The 21096-nt window shown below is 35.9% G+C and overlaps 1 protein-coding gene across 2 annotated transcripts; it reads left to right on the forward strand.

Annotated features, from left to right (window-relative positions):
• Positions 1-4436: 4436 nt before the first annotated feature.
• Positions 4437-12321, forward strand: OR4F15 (olfactory receptor, family 4, subfamily F, member 15). 2 transcript variants are annotated; one of them, XM_077937835.1, is made up of 2 exons: positions 4437-4507; positions 10335-12321. In XM_077937835.1, the coding sequence occupies exon 2, from the start codon at positions 10372-10374 to the stop codon at positions 11308-11310; it is 939 nt and encodes a 312-aa protein (XP_077793961.1). In that variant the 5' UTR covers positions 4437-4507; positions 10335-10371; the 3' UTR covers positions 11311-12321. The 2 variants fall into 2 exon arrangements, with proteins under 2 accessions (XP_077793961.1, NP_001180750.2); NM_001193821.2 differs by lacking the exon at positions 4437-4507 and having other exon boundaries at positions 10348-11332.
• The last annotated feature ends 8775 nt before the right edge of the window (positions 12322-21096 follow it).

Here is a 21096-nt window from a genome sequence, read left to right on the forward strand (position 1 = left end):
TTTTCTCTGATTCTGCTATCTTCAGCCTTTTTCTGCCTACAAAGCCAAGCTCTTCTGCTCAGCTCATTGAGAACACTCATTCTGTTGATAGAACGAAGTATTGCCCAATTCTAGAATCACTAATAAAAGCCAATTACATCTTTAAAATTGTAACTTCTTAGTTTTGACAGTTGTTAACTAGTTATTTGAAAAAATCAAACTTTGAGATAAAAATGTAGCATTTGTAGGAAGCAGCTTTCACTCCTAGAAAAGGGAAAATAAAGGAAAGAGGTTAGAACTACTAAGACTTAAATAAATAAAAAAGCCCAAACTCTTAAAGCTTGGAGGAAGAACCTGTGGAGGTGAAATTCAAATATCTGAGCAGAGGTGGATGCTGCCTGGCTGGGGCTAGTGTCTCTGAGCTTAGCGGAGGCCCTATGGGTCATAACACGCCCCTGAGGGAGAGGCACTACTGGCTGGTGCAGGTGTTCCTGAGTGAGGGTGTGAGGTGCAGAGCTCCTCTAGCATCAGAAAAACTAACTGGATTCAGCTGCTGCTTTGGAAAACAACCAAGGTTGCTGAGGTGATGAGTGTGGTTGGGTGATGCTGACAGGCACAGCAAGCAGAAAGGAGGCAAACAGGAAGAAAGAAGTCCCTTTTTCCATCTCCAGCCTTTCAACTTCCCTCACTTCCCTCTAGTATCCCTAATGGTGAATCCAAGCAAGGAGAAACTGAAAAGAAAAAAGAGAAAGTTGGCAGAGTGCCAGCTCCTGCATCATACAGAGTGTAGAAAGATATGTTGGCACTGAAAGCACATGCGGTTACTTAGTAGGACAATAGAGTTTTTGAATTTTAAAGTAAATTATAAATAATTTTAGTCCTTCCTCATTTTGGAAACTCTCGACTACTAGAAAAGAAAATGCTAAAAGTAGTGTATGGAAGATCCAAATCTAGACCCTAGAACCCAGACTGACAGACTCCTGGTCTTCTGCTGTTTTCTATCATTTTAGAACATATTTTCTTAGTTGATAAATCTGGTGTTCCCACTGGACTGTTAATTTTTTACTTACATAACATATTATTCACCTTGTATCTTGAGTGACTGTCAAATAGCAGAGTTTCAACAAATCTTCAAGCATGGTTTTCACTTAATCTATTCAGTCCTATTTTACATTTCTTTTTCTGATCCTTTGGATTGTTTTAAAATAAGGCTTTTATTTTGGAATAATTTTAGATTTACAGAAAAGTTACAGAGATGGTCCAGAGGGTGCCCATATGCCCCTTACCAAGTTTCAATTTCCCCTAATGTTATTACCTCGTATTTCCATGGTACATTTTCCAAAACTGAGAAATCATCACTGGTATAATACATTACTGTAAACTAAATTCTAGACTTTATTCAAATTTCACCAGTTTTTTTCCATTAATGTCTTTTTATGTTCCAGAATCCAATCCTTATATCACATTACATTTAGCTATTATGTCTCTTTAATCTCCTCTGAGGTTTGTGACAATTTCTCAGTCTTACCTTGCTTTTCATGGTGTCACATCTTTGAGGAATATTGGTCAGATATTTTGTATAATGTCCCTCAATTTGAGTTTGTCTGACATTTTTCATTACAGTTATACATGGGTTCTGGATTTTTGAAAAGAATACCCAAAAGATGAAAAGATCTTCTAATCACATGATATCAGAGAGTACATAATATCCACACAGCATCACTAGTGATGTTAAATTTGCTCAATTGGTTTAGTATTTGATCTTGATAGAAGTGACTTCTTAGGTGTTACATATGGCATCTGCATTCTTTCTTCCTGATTAAGTCCCCCCAAGTTATCTATGGGATTGATGATGGTTTGGTGTAATTTGAGTATATAACAGATTTTTCTTGGGGATATGGCTGGGGTAGAGATTTTCTTGGCATATAGATTTTTCTTGCGGTTCATTTCAACTCCATCCCACCATAGTTGGATTGTAAAGGCAAGCTGTGTACATGATTATTCTATGTCCTCTTCTCTTGCTCCTTCTTTGATTCAGTTACGTTTTGCTTCTATACAGATGGAACTCTTGGCCTCTCTCTTTTTGAGTTTCCTAGTCTTACGACATCAGAACTGATGTTTGTATTTCAAACCTTTGTCTATTTATGGTTAGTTTTCCCTAGGAGTTCTCACTGGAGAATCTTTGGTAGTATAACCACCTTAGCCAGTTCCTAGTGCCTGTATATTTCACCCTCTGGCCTAGTTCTGTAAGAGTGGGCATTTGAATATTTTGTCACGAATCTTTGATGTGTAATTGCTAGCACAGCAACATGGATGAATTAATGACTGCTCTTTAAACCCTAAGTCTGGGGTTCAGGACTATGGAGAAGAACATGGTCTTTGTGTCCCCACTTTGATATAATTTCTAGGGTTGGAACTATTCACTAATTTAGATCCGTCATTTGCTTTATTTGTATTATTTTTTCCATGCCACAAAACAGTGATTAATACAATAATTCTCACTAGCTCAAAATTTTTTTGCTAATGAGAATATTTTTGCTAGTGAGAAGCATTATGAATGCCTCATAATGCTTTAAAAGACATGATCATTTCATTGCTATCTCCAGGGAGACAGTGTAGAAGGTGTCCATGGCAGTGTTGCTTTTAGTATAGGGAAGATATGATCTTCAAAATATTAAACAACTGCATCGATCAGAACAGATCCTGGTCCCAGGGTTGGAGCAAGATCCTGGAGACTCCTGCTGTTCTAGGCATTAACTTTTAGTAGCTGATTCATGAGGAGCTCTGAGGAAGCAACTTGGAAGCAGATGAAACCTCAAGAGACTTGTGACAGTGGCTATACTCTAACCAGTGTGCAAGTATTTTAAATTTTTAACAACTGGTATTATTACACTGGTGTCTTCTAGCTAAATATTAGCACTGTTGGTATGTGAGGGTTGAAGTTAGAAGCAAGGTCCAATACTTGCTTAATCCAATCAGTGACCCTGAAAATCTTGGAGGTGATCAGGGTACTCAGAAAGTCAGAGAGTGGTGCATACCCACCATGGAATGCTCTGTGGTATTTAGAAGTGATATACTAGATGTACGTATAGCAACATGAGATAAGTGGGAAAAAAAGAATTAGAATGAGATGTAGAATACTATTTTATATGTATATGCATACAAACAATACTACATGTTTCATGATAACACAACAGCAAGACACGCTTAAAAAACACCAGAATGGCTGTCTTTGAGAGAAAGGGATTCAGAATGGAAATTAAAGGGGATAAGCAAGTAAAACAAGTGTGCTTGTTGTAACCCAATGATCATTGCTTGTTGATCAATTGATCAATACTTGTTGTAAACCAATGGTCATTAAGAACCATGGACAGAGACACATGATTACATCTAAGGTTAAAAAACCACACAAACAAGTCCTGTTGCTTCCTCTTAATATTTTGAAGTCAATCCTTATTCATATTATTCCTGCTTCCTAATGACAGACATAGTAAAAGATAGTGGAATTACTTCAACAACTGGATTCTTTTATTAAATTCAATGAATATCATCTTCTTTGATTACAGAAAACTGCAAGTTGCTTTGGAAAAAATGAATGTTAATTAGATAAAGCCTATATCTTCAAATTACTTGGTACAATATGTTAAATTTATAACTTATAAAAGTCACATTATAAGATATTTAAAAATTTTTGTAGTTTACTATTTTACTTGCCTACTTTATTCATGTATAGATAAAATTTGTATTTATAAGGATTCCATATGATTTTTATGAATCTCTTGGAAAGTGTGTATTATTAGATTATCTGGAGATACTTTCATTTATCATGATAGGATTTAAATTGTCAAAGATTGTGTCCTTTGCAGGGACATGGATGGAGCTGGAGGCCATTATCATTAGCATACTAACTCAGGAATAGAAAACCAAAAGCCACATGTTCTCACTTATAAGCGGGAGCTAAATGATGAGAACACATGGACACATAGAGGGGAACAACACACACTAGGTCGTATTGGAGGTGGGAGGAGGGAGAGGATCAGGAAAAATAGCTAATGTGTACTAAGCCTAATACCTCAGTGATTAAAAAATCTGCACAATAAACCCACAAGACACATGTTTACCTATGTACCCACACATGTACCCCTGACCTTAAAATAAAAGTTAGAAAAGAAAAATAACCCAGAAAAATATAAAGAGGTGGAGATTGATTTTTCTTAGGGATTCTAGAGTCATTTCTTCCTCCTGTGACTCATTATCAGCATTTCCTCTTTGTTGCTTTGAATATATTTCTAGGAGACAATTTCTTGGTTCACTGACGTTAGAGTTGCAGTCCCAGGTCATTATAGCTTTATTAGGTCACTATCCTCCAGTGCAGTTAATTAGCTATTTTTTCCATTTATATAAATACTTTAAGTATCTGTGTGTGCTTGAGATGACAGTCTGTAAATAGCTACAAGGTAAGGATGGCATGAAGTTCACAACAGGAACAAGGTAAACTAGATAAACTTCAGCTGCAGGAAAGACTCAGGTAACAGTTTGCTAGCCTGGAGCAGAAAGAAACAGGTGGTTGTTGTGGGGAAATGATCACAGCAAAGGAGTAAATATGAATTACGATGGATATGGAGAACAAGAATTAATCTTAGTTTTTTAACTAAAACTTAGAAATGACTTGGAGATGAAAAGGTGCAACAGGGTATACTACAGAGTCTGGAGTCTGCACTGTGGCTTGGTTCAGGGCAGGACTAGGATGTTTGTAAAGTTGTTTGTGGTACCCAGAGACCTTTGGGGAAATCTATTAGCGCTGAAAATGAAGAAAAATATGCTTGTTGTCTTCCTAACAAGCTTGTTATTTACTTCTAATTCTAGAGAAGACCCAATATATAAAAAGGAGAAGGTTCATTAGATACTAGTCATAAGTGAAGTTTTAAAAAATAAAATCCCAGTTTCATGGAATCAAGATGGAGAAGGAATAATTGAAAACTTATTTGGAAGAAAAACATCTAGGGTTCTAAATCACCATGAACTAAAAATAAATGTAGTGTCTGTTAAATTTAGTTGATTGAAGAATGGAGAAAAAAGTAGGAAACTAAATGTGTAGTGTTTAACAACCTGCAATAAATCTTCTATACTTGCTTATGTTTTCAAAACATTTATGATAATTTTTTTAGGTATATACAATGGGAAGTTTAGGTAGTGAAATGGAATGATTAGACAAAAGTGACAAAGATAGGTAGAAGATGGATCCTTTGAGGAAGGCTAAAGAAATTGAGGTGTTAAAACTAGAGGGTACAGATGAGTGATCTTTATTTGCTTTTACCAACATCAAGGATATTAAGCACTTATCTGACAGAGTAGCTGACAACTTCTTCATATCCAAAGAGGATGAATTAAGTGGACATCAGCTTAATTGAAAGGATGAGAGATTTCCTTTTTGTATGAGAACATTTGGACTTTTATGTTAATGAAAAGCAGGATGCAGCTGGGCGTGGTGGCTCATCACCTGTACTCCCAGCACTTTGGGAGGCCGAGGTGGACAGATCAGTTGAGTGCAGGAGTTTGAGACCAGCGTGGTCAACATGGTGAAACCTCATCTCTATTAAAAATACAAAAATTAGCCAGATGCGATGGTGCATGACTGTAATTCTGGCTACTCAGGAGGCTGAGGCTGGAGAATCGCTTAAACCCGGGAAGAGGAGGTTGCAGTGAATAAAGATTGTGCCACTGCACTCCAGCCTGGGTGAGAGTGAGAATCTGTCTCCAAAACAACAACAAAAAAGGTTTGACACCTGTTCATAATAGCTAAGAAATATATTTTTAAACCTTGAAAACTGAGGAAAAACTGACATTTCCTTGATGGGTAAATACAAGAAAGGAAGCGGTTCAGAACATATTCTCAGATCTTTTCCAGCTCACCGAGTTTACGAATTGAGAATAATGAACATATTTGTTTTCAAAATTTTAAAATGTAGTGATCATAAATCTATTCTAAGAAGTTGCCCAATTCTAATGCCATGCAATTCCAGTTAGGTGAATTTAAATTTAAATGATTCCATCAAATGCTAGAGTATCTGTATTTGTGACTTTATCACAATTGTTTAAGTAGTATAAATAGATGATAACTGTAATTCATATCATTATAATTATTGAGAGCAATAGCCAGGCCGGACTAGGGAACTCAATGCAGGATATCTCCTAATGGCAATGGCCTTAGGAGAGAGCACATTCTTTCTATGGAGGGTCTGGGATGCATCAAAAACAGTCAAACAATTATAACCCAATGTGTCATCCTGGAAGCCATTTAGCGACCCAAAGATGAATACTTAATATTCAAGAAATGTGAAGACAAGAAGACAAGAGCTGAGTAAATTTTTAGATCTGCTGCTGTTTGCTCTTTGTGTTATTTTCTCATCTTTGCTTTACAAGGGATTATGAAGTACGTACATGTTGTGTTTAGCTCAATTTATTCTTTTACTCAGTTCTAGCTTTCATTCTTGTAACTCTTATTCTCCTACCTAGCCCTTAAGCTCTTACTCTGTCTCTTAAAGCAACCAATCCTTGATAATCCTTCTTGGGTAATGATTAAGCTTAAAAATGGATCACTTATTTCCTCATCAGTAAGACTCTTATGTCTTGCATGTGTAAGATCTCCACTAAGGAAAACCAGCTGGCAATTTTTTTTTGTTTGTCTGCAGTAGCTCAATGGAATATCCTTCCTCTATCAATGTAAGCAAAACTAGGGACTTCAGTATGTTAACCTAAAAAGAAAGCAACTCTAGTGCTGCAGTATGTTAACCTAAAAGAAAGCAACTCTAATGCTAAAAGGAAATATTTTTGGGCACTTGAGCTTTTAATATTGCACATCTAGACAAACTCCTACTTTGCCATCACTTGCCCTTTATCATAATGAACCATCTTAGTCTCCTGTTGAATTCAGTAATTCAATTTCCCCTTATCTTTTTTTCTCATCTATTTCCTTTCTGATTTAAAAAATGTATTTAACTTAAAAAAAGTTCACCTTGCCTCTGTGTAGGCCCTGTCTTTGAGTAAACTTTACACAGAATCTCGTATTTTTTTTGAAAGACCTAATAAACCCTCTTTTATTTTTGTTCTTTTCCTTGTAAATTCATTAAAAGTGAAATTTCCATTATTTCTTTTGCTATTCTGAGTTGTAAGTTTTTGCTATTCAAATTTCAGTTTGGAGGAAGCACCACATATATTTCCACTTCATAGCATATTTTTATTATTCCTACTTCATGGAAGCCTTAATAGCATTTTTTGCTACAAGGCTATTTTTTCTCTTAGTGATTAGAAGGATTTATTTTTGTCTTTTTTTTTTGCCCATTTTTAGACAAGTTTTGGTTAGTTTATAGTTCAGGTCACGAGGATTTAGATGTAAATCATAGAATGGTTTGCACAGCTCTTACTTAAAATTGTTCTGATAACCTTAGATTCTCATTTTATTTATGTTCAATTTCTTAATTTTTTCAACATAATTAATGTATATATTTTCACCTTTATATAATCTCTAAGGTTTAGTGCACTGTTAAGCACTTGATAGATACAGCATAAATACTTGTTGAGTGAATGAATGAATAAGCCAAGAAATCTTCCCAGCATTGTTTTTGAGTTGCTTTAGAGTCAATACAAAGAATCATTGTATGTGAAACTAGACCCCACGAGTTTTATATGTATATGTGGGGAGATAAAACCAATGCATTTTTATTGGATAAAACCCACTGGAAAATATTGTAATAGAAGTTATAGTTGTAAGAATTCAGGTAAAGGAAGAAGTCAGAAAACTGAGGTATCCTGAAAGTAGAAATTGAATTAGAAATAGAGTGTTTGAGACTCCTCAGGTAGTTGATAAATTATAGACTTTCTTCAAATGTTCTTACCCTTTCTGTAGAATGAAAATCTGTATGTGATACCAAAATTGCATTTGCTCTGGTGAATATGGATTCTACAAAAGCAAGAATTCTTGTCAATGCTATAAACCCAACCTTTGGAATCATATCTGGAATCCTGGGCACTCAAGATATTTTTTGAATTAATGAACAAAATCATTCAGAGAACCACTCAGGAGTGATATACCTAGCATAACTATTTTCTAAGAACATGTTGGTTGACTAATGATCCTTGTTTCCTTATTGACAGTCATTAGTGGCCATGCTTGGTCCTACATGTAATTGGAGTCAGAAGTCACTAATGTATAGTTAGAGAGCAAAAGTCAGGATGCACTGTCTCTCCCCATTCCCTCAATATCTCTTCCACCTTCCTGACAGGCTACTTGAAATCTCTCTGTAGATTCATTAGTTTTAGATTTTCCTTTTTCCCGTAAAGCACTTGTTCACAGTAAGAAAGCTGTGCTGTATGGAATAATAGCCTTCAAAAATGTTCATGTCCTAATTTCTGGATCTGGCGAAAAGGTACAGATATGAATAATTTAAGAATCTTGATTTACTTGGATATTCTGGACCTTCCCAATTTAATTACAAGGGTCCTTATAAGAGGAAGAGTCAGAGAGGAGATGCAATGACAGAAGTTGAGGTTGGAGTGATGTACTTTTCAGAGGCAGAGTCATGAGCAAGCAAGGAATGGAGGCATCTTCTAGGAGCTGGAAAAGGCAAGGAAACGGATTCTTTTGTAGAAGCTCAAGGAGGAACGCAGCTTTGTTGACACCTTGATTTTAGCTCTGAAAACTCACTTTAGACTTCTTTCTTTTAGAACAATAAGAATATAACTCTGTGCGTGTATGTGGTAAGCCACTAGATTTGTAGTAGCTTGTTACAACAGCAGTAGTAAACTAATGTAACAAGTATTTACTGTAAATAACTTTGGAAGTAAAAAGTTCTTGGTCCCAGTATAAATTTTCCCACCAATTACCTTTGTGAGGCTGAGCAGATTGCTTCCTATATTTCTTCCTTTATGAATTATTTATAAAACAAATGTTGGACAAAATCAGGAACATTTCATTGAACAATGAAAGTCTAATGGTTTATTTCTGGCAGTTGTTCTTCATCCTTAAAGAATTGTAATATTGTCACACCTCCCCATGCTGGGACCTGGCCACCATTCTTTAGTTTATTTTCTGGACTTAATCTCCATTACTCAATCATCATCTTCTTCCAGAGTGCAGATACAGACACTGTCTGGCTCTTTTCACTCAATATTTTATTTCTGTCACTTTTATTCACTCCAAATGTATTTCGATAAAAAAGAGAGACTGCCTTTATGTGACATGGTTTTTATCTTATGGTATCCCCTGGGTGTGTATATCTACATTAGAGGAGATTATTTGTTTCAGCTCATTACATCTTTTATATAAAAATTGAGATTAAAAAATCACTTATAAAATGCAGTGGTTTCTTCCTAGAAGCCTTTTATTGACTTTAAAATGAATAAGACCCCATATTTATTTTTATGACATCTTATATAAATGTTTCTTTGAGTGGTTAAATAAGTACAGGATTGAAATAGGGATAGTGTGATAATTCCTGATTGGCGTGTTGTTAATACACTATTAATATAAACCTTACTGAATTATGATGTACTCTCTTGACTCCAGTGTCATTCTTCAGTCCCATTAATGTATGCCTTCATTCAACAAGCGTGATACACTTATTATATGACTGTGTTGGTCACAATTGGTTATTGTGATGATGGTGGGAGCTACCATTGTGGATCAGTCATGGCTTCTGTATCCAAGAGTCTACATTTTAATTGGAGAAATGGACATTTCTATAACTGTGAGAAGCAGAGTAAAATAAATGCTGATGGTGCGATGAGAATACAGAGTCTTGGTCACATTGGGAAGATTTCACACATAAGTGAGAATTTGGCTGGGATTTTGAGAATTAGATTTTGTGAATTGGAGAATAGAATAAGAGAAATTTTGAAATTTAGAAAAAGAAGGGAAACGTCTAAAGTCTAATCAAGCAATATAAATAGTAGAACAGCTGTATGCTGTGCATGAGTAATTGTTAGGTGGCTCATGTCACTGGTTGAAATCATATCCATTGATAAGTAATCATAGTGATAAGTATTTAAAGATGACCTTATATCTTACCCAAATAGAACATCCTGGGAAGGATCAAATAGGAAATATTCATGTAACACAAAAGCAGAGGAGAGATAGGTCTAAGGATGGAATTAATTTAATAGTAGTAGTTTTGAAAACCCTAATGCCAAATAGGAGCCAGCTGACCCCTCTAAGTAGAAGTCCAGCATACATGTGATGAGGGTTATTTGGCTGTGTGAGATGTTAATATGATACTTATTTTCATGGCTGGAGGCTTTCTTTCTTGAACATGAGTACTTGCCTAGGTAATTCTTTCTCATTTTCTTTCTTCCTTTAGGTAAGTAACATGAAAACTGATCTTGGAGTCTGAGGCAATGAATGGAATGAATCACTCTGTAGTATCAGAATTTGTATTCACGGGACTCACCAACTCATGGGAGATTCAGCTTCTACTTTTTGTTTTCTCCTTGTTGTTCTACTTTGCAAGCATGATGGGAAACATTGTCATTGTGTTCACTGTAATCACAGATGCTCATCTGCACTCCCCCATGTATTTCCTCCTGGCTAACCTCTCAATCATTGATATGGCATTTTGCTCAATTACAGCCCCTAAGATGATTTGTGATATTTTCAAGAAGCACAAAGCCACCTCCTTTTGGGGATGTATTACTCAAATCTTTTTTAACCATGCTGTCGGGGGCACGGAGATGGTGTTGCTCATAGCCATGGCCTTTGACAGATACGTGGCCATATGTAAACCTCTCCGCTACCTGACCATCATGAGCCCAAGAATGTGTCTCTACCTTTTAGCCACTTCCTCAGTCATTGGCCTTATCCACTCATTGGTCCAATTAGTTTTTGTGATAGATTTACCTTTTTGTGGTCCTAATATCTTTGACAGTTTTTACTGTGACCTCCCTCGGCTCCTCAGACTTGCCTGCACAAACACCCAAGAACTAGAGTTCATGGTCACTGTCAATAGTGGACTCATTTCTGTGGGCTCCTTTGTCTTGCTGGTAATTTCCTACATGTTCATTCTGTTCACTGTTTGGAAACATTCTTCTGGTGGTTTAGCCAAGGCCCTCTCCACCCTGTCAGCTCATGTCACTGTGGTCATCTTGTTCTTTGGGCCACTGATGTTTTTCTACACGTGGCCTTCTCCCACATCACACCTGGATAAATATCTTGCTATTTTTGATGCATTTATTACTCCTTTTCTGAATCCAGTTATCTACACATTCAGGAACAATGACATGAAAGTGGCAATGAGGAGACTGTGCAGTCGCCTTGCGCATTTTACAAAGATTTTGTAAATGGGTTGGCTGTGAAGATGTGTAGCTATGAATTATTCCTCATGCTGGTTGCATAAAAGAAACTATGCAATTTCAGAGAAATACCGAAGACTCAGGCCATATTATATGCCTGAAAATCTATTAAATTATGGTAACAATTTCACTGTTAAATTAGAAGTGGTGTTATTCTTTGCACCGTGTGCATCAAAGTGCTAAATGTTGAATCTTAATGTCTTTTGTAACCTACCACTTTGAAAGACCTTGTTCTAGGCAAGTGCCATGTAATTGAACAAATAATAATACTATGTATCTTTTTCTCTATTGGACAGATTATTCTATCGATAGACAAACTACACATTCAATTAACCTGTTTACTACCTAACTCCCTTTTTTTTTTTTTTTGAGATGGAGTCTTGCTCTGTCACTCAGGCTAGAGTGTAATGGCATGATTTCAGCTCACTGCAACCTCTGCCTCTCCGGTTCAAGGGTTCAAGCAATTCTTCTGCCTCAGCCTCCTGGGGGCTGGGATTACAGGCACCTATCACAACCCCTGGCTAATTTTTGTATTTTTAGTAGATATAGAGTTTCACCATGTTGGCCAGGCTGGTCTTGAACTCCTGACCTCAAGTGATCCACCTGCCTCCGCCTCCCAAAGTGCTGGGATTACAGGCAGGAGCCACCACACCTGGCCTGTTTAGTATCTAACTCTCTTGATTTTAATTCTTTTTGTTCCTAAAGTGTTTGCTTTGTATTGCTCCAGTCTCTACATATTTTGCCTCCTTTTCAGGCTTCACTGTCTGGCCATCTGGAAAACTGTTAGTCCTATAGTTAGAATTAGAGTGGATTACCAACACCAATTTGTTGTAATCTCTTCAAATTACACGTACTAAAATCCACGAATTGAGTGGTGACTACAGTTTGCACAAAGGCACACAGCTGGAAACCATCAAAGAGAGCCAGGCACCAGAAACAGTGACTTTCACTTTCAGATCAACTTTGTTTTTGATTTGATGCTCATATTCCACTCTTCCAGCTTTTCCTGTAGGCCTAATTTTGAGTCTATTTGAAGAGAGAGCTTTATACTAATCATTTCTATTACGTCCTACCAGGAAATCATTAGCACTTAGCACTTCTTTATCATTTCTGAATCCTTCCCTAATTTCTACCACCACGATACATTGTCTTGTTCAAGTCCTACCAAAGCTGAATTTTAAATCATTACTTTACATTTTCTTGTTCAAGTTCTACCAAAGCTGAATTTTAAATCATTAATTATAAAAAAGATGCTTGAACTTTATTATTAAACGGTGTTCTTTTGTCTATGGTAGTATTCAGAGACCCTTGATTAAATTCCATTTTATAGTTTTGAAGCTCATTCCATTGCTTACAGTGGATGATGTTTCTTTTGGGAAACAGAAATGTGATTGGTGAATTACATAAGCTACACTAAGGTATTTATGCCTCTTTCTCAGAAGGATAAATTTCAAATATTTTAGCAAAAATTGAAAGATTTATAAAAGATGTGTGAAAATTATTTTTCCCCAAATTCTGTGACTTTTAATCTAACATAGTTACTAAAATATAGAAGCAAACCTATTAATTGAGGTTTTCATTATGAGGTAATGAAGCTCTGATCGCCTTTCACCATTTGTGTCCTAGGAGAGATAATTCATGTTACTCATATAGTGCTTCTTATGGTCCAGGTACTCTTCTAAGTGCTTTATTTGAATCTTATGATGCAGATTCATTCTCTTATTATACCCATTTTAGAGAGGAGGTGTCTGGGGCAGAGTTGCTAAGTATCCTCAAGGTTATGAAGTAGTAAGTCTGGACTCAAAGTCTGCTAGTTTGAATTCAGAGTTTTTCTTATAACCTGTGCACTATAATGCATCTCTGTCAATAAAACATATAAGAATAGCTTCTTTACTTAAAAGCAATCTCTATTTGTGGGCTCTCTACTGGGTGACCCCATCACCAGCAAACCCAGCATTTATGGGGTCAATTTACAAAAGTGTATTGTGTATGTATGCCCATTCAGCTGTTTTGTTGTAGGCTGTCACTATAATCAGGGAAGTTGAAATGCCAGAATTTCCTTGATATAGTATAGAGGGAAATGTCCAAAGTCTCCAGAAGATATTAAATAATTCCTAACGCTACCTTTTTGGGAGGAGCTGGGAGGACACAGCATCACTGTGGCTGCTTTAATAAGTGGCAGAAGGAAGGACTGTGCAACAACTCTAAGTACATATACACATAGTAATGATCTACCAGTACTTTGCTCAAACATAGACCATTTATCTGCACAATTAAACACCTAGAAGAAAAAGGAATATCAGAATATTTAAAGGACTGTTGGACACAGAGTTGACATTTACTCCCAGATTCCTGAAGGGTCATCACTCCTCTTTTGAGTGGAGGCATTTGGGAGTTGGGTAATATGTGGAGTCCTAGTTCAGATGGGGTGCATGTTGGGTTCACCAAATGACAACCTCCCAGTGATCATTACATCATTTCCTGAATGTATAATTGGAAAAGATATACTTGGTAGTTGGTACAACTCCGCACTTGTTCCTTGTCCTGTGGGGACAACTATGATAACAGGGAAGTCACGAAACTACTGTCCTATTCCCCAGTCTAAAATAGTATTTCTTTTTTCTTTCTTTCTTTCTTTTCTTTTTTTTTTTTTTTTTTTTTTTGAGACAGAGTCTCACTCTGTTGCCCAGGCTGGAGTGCAGGGGCACGACCTGCAACTTCCATCTCCTGGGTGCAAGAAATTCTCCTGCCTCAGCCTCCCGAGTAGCTGGAATTATAGGCACATGCCACCACACCCAACTAATTTTTGTATTTTTATTAGAGACAAGGCTTCACCATGCTGGCGAGGCTGGTCTTGAACCCCTGGCCTCAAGTGATCCACATGCCTTGGCCTCCCAAAGTGCTGGGAATTCAGGTGTTAGCCCCCACACCCAGTCTAAATAGTATTTCAGAAATTATACTGCATTATGTAGGGGTAAAAATATCCCAAAGATACAGAAATAGTTCCCATCCTATCTCCATTTAATTAACCAGTGTGTCGCCTATAAAAGCTAGTCACTTCCTGGAGAATGCCAATGGACTGTTGTAAATCTATCCCAGCAGTAGTCTAAATTGCAGATGCTATGCCAAGGGTGGTATCTTTGCTAGAGCAGATTAACGTAGACCTGGGTATATATGTGATCATTGGTCTGGTAAATTTTCTTTTCCATCTCTTTTGGAAAGGAGAATTAGGAATAGTTAGCATTCACTTGGAATGGACAACACATACATTTGCTGTCTTACTCTGTCATAACATAGCCTGAAAAGACCTGAACCATTTTGGATATTTTATATTGTCTTAATGGTCTATTATATTAATAACACTATGCTGTCAAACCAGATGAAGAAGTGGCAACTATTAGATACTTTAGTAGTACACATATGCTCTCAAGAGAAGGAATAAACTCTATAGAGAACCGTGAAATTGTCACATCATTAAAATTTTGAGAGTTTGATGGTCCAGTGCATGCCAGGAGGTCCTTTTCAAAGCAAAGGAAAATGATGTTTTTTCCTTCTTATTTTTTTTATTTCAATAGGTTTTGGGGTACAAGTGGGGTTTTTTTGTTGTTGTTACATGGATGAATAATATAGCGGTGAATTCTGAGATCTTTGTGCACCCATCACCTGAGTAGTGTGCATTGTAACTAATGTGTAGCTTGTTTTTACCCCAGCCTCCCTCCTACTCTCCCACTTCTGATTTTCTAAAGTCTATTATATCACCCTGTCTGACTTTGTTTACTCGTAGCTTAGTTTCCACTTACAAGTGAGAACATAACGATTTTGGTTTTCCACTCCTGTGTTACTTCACTTAGAATAATGGCCTCTAGCTTCATCCAAGTTGCTGCAAAGGACATTATTTCATTCCTTTTCATGGTGGAGTAGTATTCCGTGGTATATATATATTTTTGTCCATTCATTCGTCGATGGGAACTTAGGTTGGCTTTCCGCATCTTTGCAATTACGAATCGTGCTGCTATCAATATACGTGTGCAAGCATCTTTTTCATATAATGACTTCTTTTCCTTTGGGTAGATACCCAGTAATGGGACTGCTGGATCAAATGTTAGATCTACTTTTAGCATTTTAAGGAATTTCCATACTGTTTTCCATAGAGGTTGTACTGATTTACATTCTCACCAGCAGTGTATAAGTCTCCCCTTTCCCCCACATCCATGCCAACATCTATTGTTTTTTGACTGCTTAGTAATGGCCATTCTTGCAGGAGTAAGGTGGTGTCTCGTAGTTTTGATTTTCATTTCCCTGATGATTCGTAATGTTGAGCATTTTTTCATACATTTGTTGGCCATTTGTATATCTTTCTTTGAGAAATGTCTATTCATGTGCTTGCCCACTTTTTGATGGGATTATTTTATTTTCTGCTGATTTGAGTTCCTTGTAGATTGTGGATACTAGTCCTTTGTTGGATGTATAGATTGCAAATATTTTCTCCCATTCTATAGGTTGTCTATTTACTCTGATTATTTCTTTTGCTGTGCAGAAGCTTTTTAGTTTTATTAGGTCCGATTTATTTTTGTTCTTGTTGCATTAGATTTTGAGGTCTGAGTCATGAATTCTTTGCCTAGGTTGATGTCTACAAGAGTTTTTCTGATGTTATCTTCTAGAATTTTTTATAGTTTTGGGTCTTATATTTTAGTCTTTGGTTCACTTTGACTTGATTTTTGTATGAGGTGAGAGACACAGATCCAGTTTCATTCGTCTACATGTAGCTTGCCAGTTTTCTCAGAACCATTTATTGAATAGGGTGTCCATTCCCAATTTATGTTTTTGTACACTTTGTCAAAGATCAGTTGGCTGTATATATTTGACTTTATTTCTGGGTTCTTTATTCAGTTCCATTGGTTCATATGCCTACTTGTATACAAGCACCACACTGTTCTGGTAACTATTGCCTTGTAGTATAATTTGAGGTCTGGTAATGTGATGCCTCCAGGTTTGTTCTTTTAATCAAAGGAAAATTATTGCATCTTGCACCTTCTATCACTAATAAGAAGGAACTATACCTGGTAGATTTCTTCCATTTCTGGAAGAAGCATAAGCTATAACCAGGAAAACTACCACAACTCATATGCTGAAAGCCATGAAAGTCTGTCAACTTTGAGTAGGGTGCAAATCTAGAAAAGATTTTTCTGCAAAAAATCCCGACTTTGTGCAAATAGCCCTACTTCTTGGGTCATACTACCTGGCATACCCAGGTATTAGAAAAATTGGTGGTGAAAAGAGAAGAAATGAGTTTTATAGCAAGCACCAGTTGGATAATTACAACACAAAGCTTTAGGGGCTTAAGCAATCATTTTTCTAAAAATTACAGAGTAATTAACACTTAGACATGTAATTCCACAAGATGTCATATTATACCACATTAAAGATATGGAGGTATGAGAGTTAGCACATGACCATTAGATCTACTGGCATCTTCACATACTGTACCACCCAGAATCTGCTCATCTAATGAAGCAATGAAATGGCTGTTATCAAAATAGTCCTCATGGTGAGCTACAGGAAAGAGGATTTCAATAGCTATGTTTTGTATTAATTACCTTTTCCTTCCCCTCCTTTCCCACTAATTCACTTGAAAGACACTGGTGGCTACCATTTTGGGTTTAGATTACTCTGCAAAGACGTAACAACTCATTTCTTCTATTTTGCTAACTTTCTTCTGCCCTGATATTATTTGTCCTGCCCTGTTTGTCCCCTGGATAAAAAATGAGTGGATTCAGACAAGAATAGCACAGCTTCCATTTGTCTCTCCAGTGTCACTCTTAACCCTTCTCCACGCAGTTTTGTGCCTTTATTAAGCTCTTCTTCAGTTACCTAGCTTGAGTGTGCCATCTCTTGTCCTGGTAGGATCCTGACTGACACAAGTGTACAAAACTGAAAGTAAAAGTACCTTGTTTTCTTGCACAACAATCTCATTGTCAGAAGTACTTATTGCAAAAACTTTATTGTCTATTTATTCAGATTTATATGCACAGCAGCATAGTATGTGCTGTTTTGGTATCCACTGCTTCACTCAATGGTGTGTTGTGGTTGTCTTTAACTATATAGATATCAAACCTGCTTTACAGTGGCTTTAGAGAATTTGATTGTATGGATGTAGCATACTTTTGAAAATTTATCATCAACTGCTGGATGTTTTAGTTGTTTCATTTACTATTAAGCTCTGAACACTGGAATGAATTTCTCTACAGCTAAATCTTGGTAAGTATCCATAACTACTCAGTATATGATTATGTGAAAATGAAGTGTTGTATACACTCTTCTACCATTTAAACTGTACTAAAAATTTGGCACAGTGGCTTTTCTGGAGATGATAAAATGATTAGAGTTAATTTTTTGAGTTAACATTTACTTATTTTCAGGGATTAATTATAATGAGTAGTTATCACTATTGCCAACAAAACAGCACAAATATATTAAGCAAAAATATTCCACTTTTGTTTCCCTCTTTTTCTCTAGTGTCTTATTATGAACTTTTGCATCTTTTGGTTGCACTGGTCAAAGCAAAAAGTTCTCTAGTGGCAAAGCCCATGATCCATAAGCTCCTTTAAACTATCATGTTTTTGCAGTATCACTTGGTCACTGTCCCCTTGAGGTATATGTAATTAGCCTTATATTTCCTATGGCAGGATATGATATGGCATTTCACGTTAGAGAACACAGGAAACTCCCAGAGTACCTGAACATGTTGTTCTCTCTATACAGGTAAAGTGGAAGGTTGCAAATAAATTTAACAACGGGATATTGGCTTTAGTTTTAGACAAGGTTCTGTTGTGGGACTTGCTATGCAAGTGAGTCATAATCTAAAGCAAAGTAGATAGGGTCCAGGATAAGGAATTGAATAACACGAGAGAATAATTGTGAAAAAGTTTATTGACATTTTGGAAGAAGTTAACTGGCATTGGCTTTGAGCTAGGATTACATTGTGTCTAGGGAAAGGTGAAAGACATTAGAAAAAGTCTGACTTTGCAATATTTTAAATTCAGCATAGGTTGCAATTAATCACTCTCTTCTCAATGATTACATGAATGATTCTTATCCTTTGTCATGTGACAAATAGGCAAGAAAAACTGACACATGCAGATAGAGAAACATAGGTTATTATATTTTTCTCTCAATTTTCTTTTCAAAAGAGATGGGTATAAACTGATCATTTTCCGTAACAAGGGAAGCAAATTTCTTAAGAATTTGTCAAGTTGCAAGATGAAAGAGTCTCATAGATACTTCATTACAAATGAAAGACATGGAGACCAAAAGACCCAGAGCTTAGTAAATAATTTCCAATGTAATGTCATTTAAAAATGTGATGTGAAAAGTTTAAAAATAAAATAATACATAAACCACCAGGAGCTTGATTTAGTTTCCTGGTCTCTTATATGATTTAGAATTACAGTGTTTGTATTAATTGTATCTTTGAACTGTAGATAGAATGAAGAAGGATTTAGAGAATGCTTATAAATAATTTTTTTTTTTTGGGAATCAGGTAAGTGAGAAAACATTCTAAGAGTAAATATAAAAGGTATTGAGTTTGTTGAATCTTGGAAACAGAAAGATAAGGGCTAACTTTGTTGCATTTATGTATATAAAAGTTAATTTGACTGGATACATGACTATAAAACTTTATGGGATCCTTACAATTTACTTTGTAAAGTTAGTATCATTAATTGCAATTTGATAGACCAACCAAGACTCATAAATTTAAATAATTTGCCCAATACTAACTTGTAAGTGGCTGAAAAATTATATAAATATTGGTTTCTTTCCAACGTGCTATGTTGCTTCTCTAAATAAAACTGATATTAGAGTAAAATGTGATAAATCTTTGCACAGAGGTTTGAACAAAATGCTTCCCAGTGTACCAAAATGCTCTTTGTAGTTTAAGCTTTTTAGATCATGTGCTAAATAGTCTAGGGCAGTGATTCTCAAATTATCTTCTCAGATTATTTTAGTTACATATTTTTTTCCCCCAGTGCTTCTTGAACTTATACTTTGGTACAATACAAAATCAAACACTTAGATTTTGCTGTAATGTCATATTATTAAAGAACTTTCTAAACACTCTCAATGTCAGTATCTAACATAAAGTAAACCAGTAACTAGCAGTTTGTGGACATGCTCTTCTCTGTAGACCACTTTTTTATTGCTTCAGAGAATCCAAATGTGAAAAAGTACTAATCCCTGCCTTTAAGATACGTCAACTTGGTGAGTTAGACTTGTACTCAGTTTACTACAATATAAGGGATAGTAAAATGAGTACTGGTAATATAAAGCAAGACCTCACAGCTATGGTAAACATTTCTTAAACCTTGAAATACTTTCGCGATGTGGGGAGTGGGGAAGAATGTTTTTTCCAGAATAGAGCTGTGGTCTTGGAAATGGATGCAATAGTTGAGAAAACATAAATAGTTTTGTGTGACTAGAGCCAAGGTATATTAGTCTTGAAGCAAAAATTAAAAGAATTTGGAATCAAATTCCCGTTACCCATGTTGACCAGTCTTGTATTTCAAGAGGAACATCACAGCCACTACTCTGGGACAAGCAGAGGGATATTAAAGCAGAGAAGGTTTTCTCTTTCACACTTGGTTGTCACACTGTGTTAACACAATTTCAGAGCCTATCAGGAGATTAGGTTCTTCTCTCAACTCTCTGCAAGTTTTATTAAAGTGTAGTTAACAGATAAAAATTATACATATTTATGGTGAACAATGTGATACTTTGATACATGTATATGTATGAAATAATTAAATCAAGCTAATTAACATATTCATCTCCTACACTTATCATTTCTTTGTGGTAAAAACATTGAAGATCTGTTCTAGAAATTTTACGTATGAAGTACATTATTATTAACTCTAGTTACCATGCTTCACAACAGGCCTCCAGAATTTATTTGTCTTGTTTAACTGAAACATGGTACTGGTGCATAACATCTCATTCTCTGCCTGTTTCATCAACCCTTGTCAGCTGCTAATTCTAATATCTAGTTCTATGAGTTTGACTTATTTAGGTGCCACATATAAGTGAGATTTTACAGTATTTGTAATTCTGTGTCTGTCTTATTTCACTTAGCATAATATCCTACAGGTTCATCCATGTTATTGCAAATGACAGAATTTCCCCCTTTTTTTTTTTGGTAAGGCTGAAGAGTATTCGATTGTATAGGTACACACACACACAGACACAAACACACATTTTCTTCATCTACTTATGTATCAATGAACACTCTATCTTAGCTATTGTGAATAATGCTATGATGAACATAGCAGTACAGATATTTCCTTGAGGTATGTATTTCAATTCCTTTGAATATATACCTAGAATAAGATTTCTAGATTATATGGTAGTTCTCCCTCTCTCTCTTTTTTTGGAAACTCCATAGTGTGTTTCATAATGGCTATAGAAATTATATTCCCAACAACAGTGTACAAGGGTTCCTTCACTTCACAGCCTTGTCAAGGCTTGTTACCTGTTGTCTTTTTGGTAATAGCTATTCTGACAGGTCTGAGATAATGTCTCATTGTCATTTTAATCATATCCTTAATGATTAGTGATAAGATTTTTTTATATACCTGTTGGTCATTAGGTTGGTTTTAATGCTTAAGTGGAAATAGACTTTTATAACTTTGACTTCTTTCTTTCTAGTTTATTAATATGATTATTATTTACATTTTCTGCTGTTGTTCTCTTCAGGTACCACTGCTAACAAAGCCAGTGGTT

Source organism: Macaca mulatta, chromosome 7 (assembly GCF_049350105.2).
Source record: "Macaca mulatta isolate MMU2019108-1 chromosome 7, T2T-MMU8v2.0, whole genome shotgun sequence".
In the NCBI taxonomy this organism is placed as follows: domain Eukaryota; kingdom Metazoa; phylum Chordata; class Mammalia; order Primates; family Cercopithecidae; genus Macaca; species Macaca mulatta.

Bases quoted from the DNA above. Each gene is read 5' to 3' on its own strand.
- OR4F15 (XM_077937835.1), top strand. From the start codon at position 10,372: ATGAATGGAATGAATCACTCTGTAGTATCAGAATTTGTATTCACGGGA.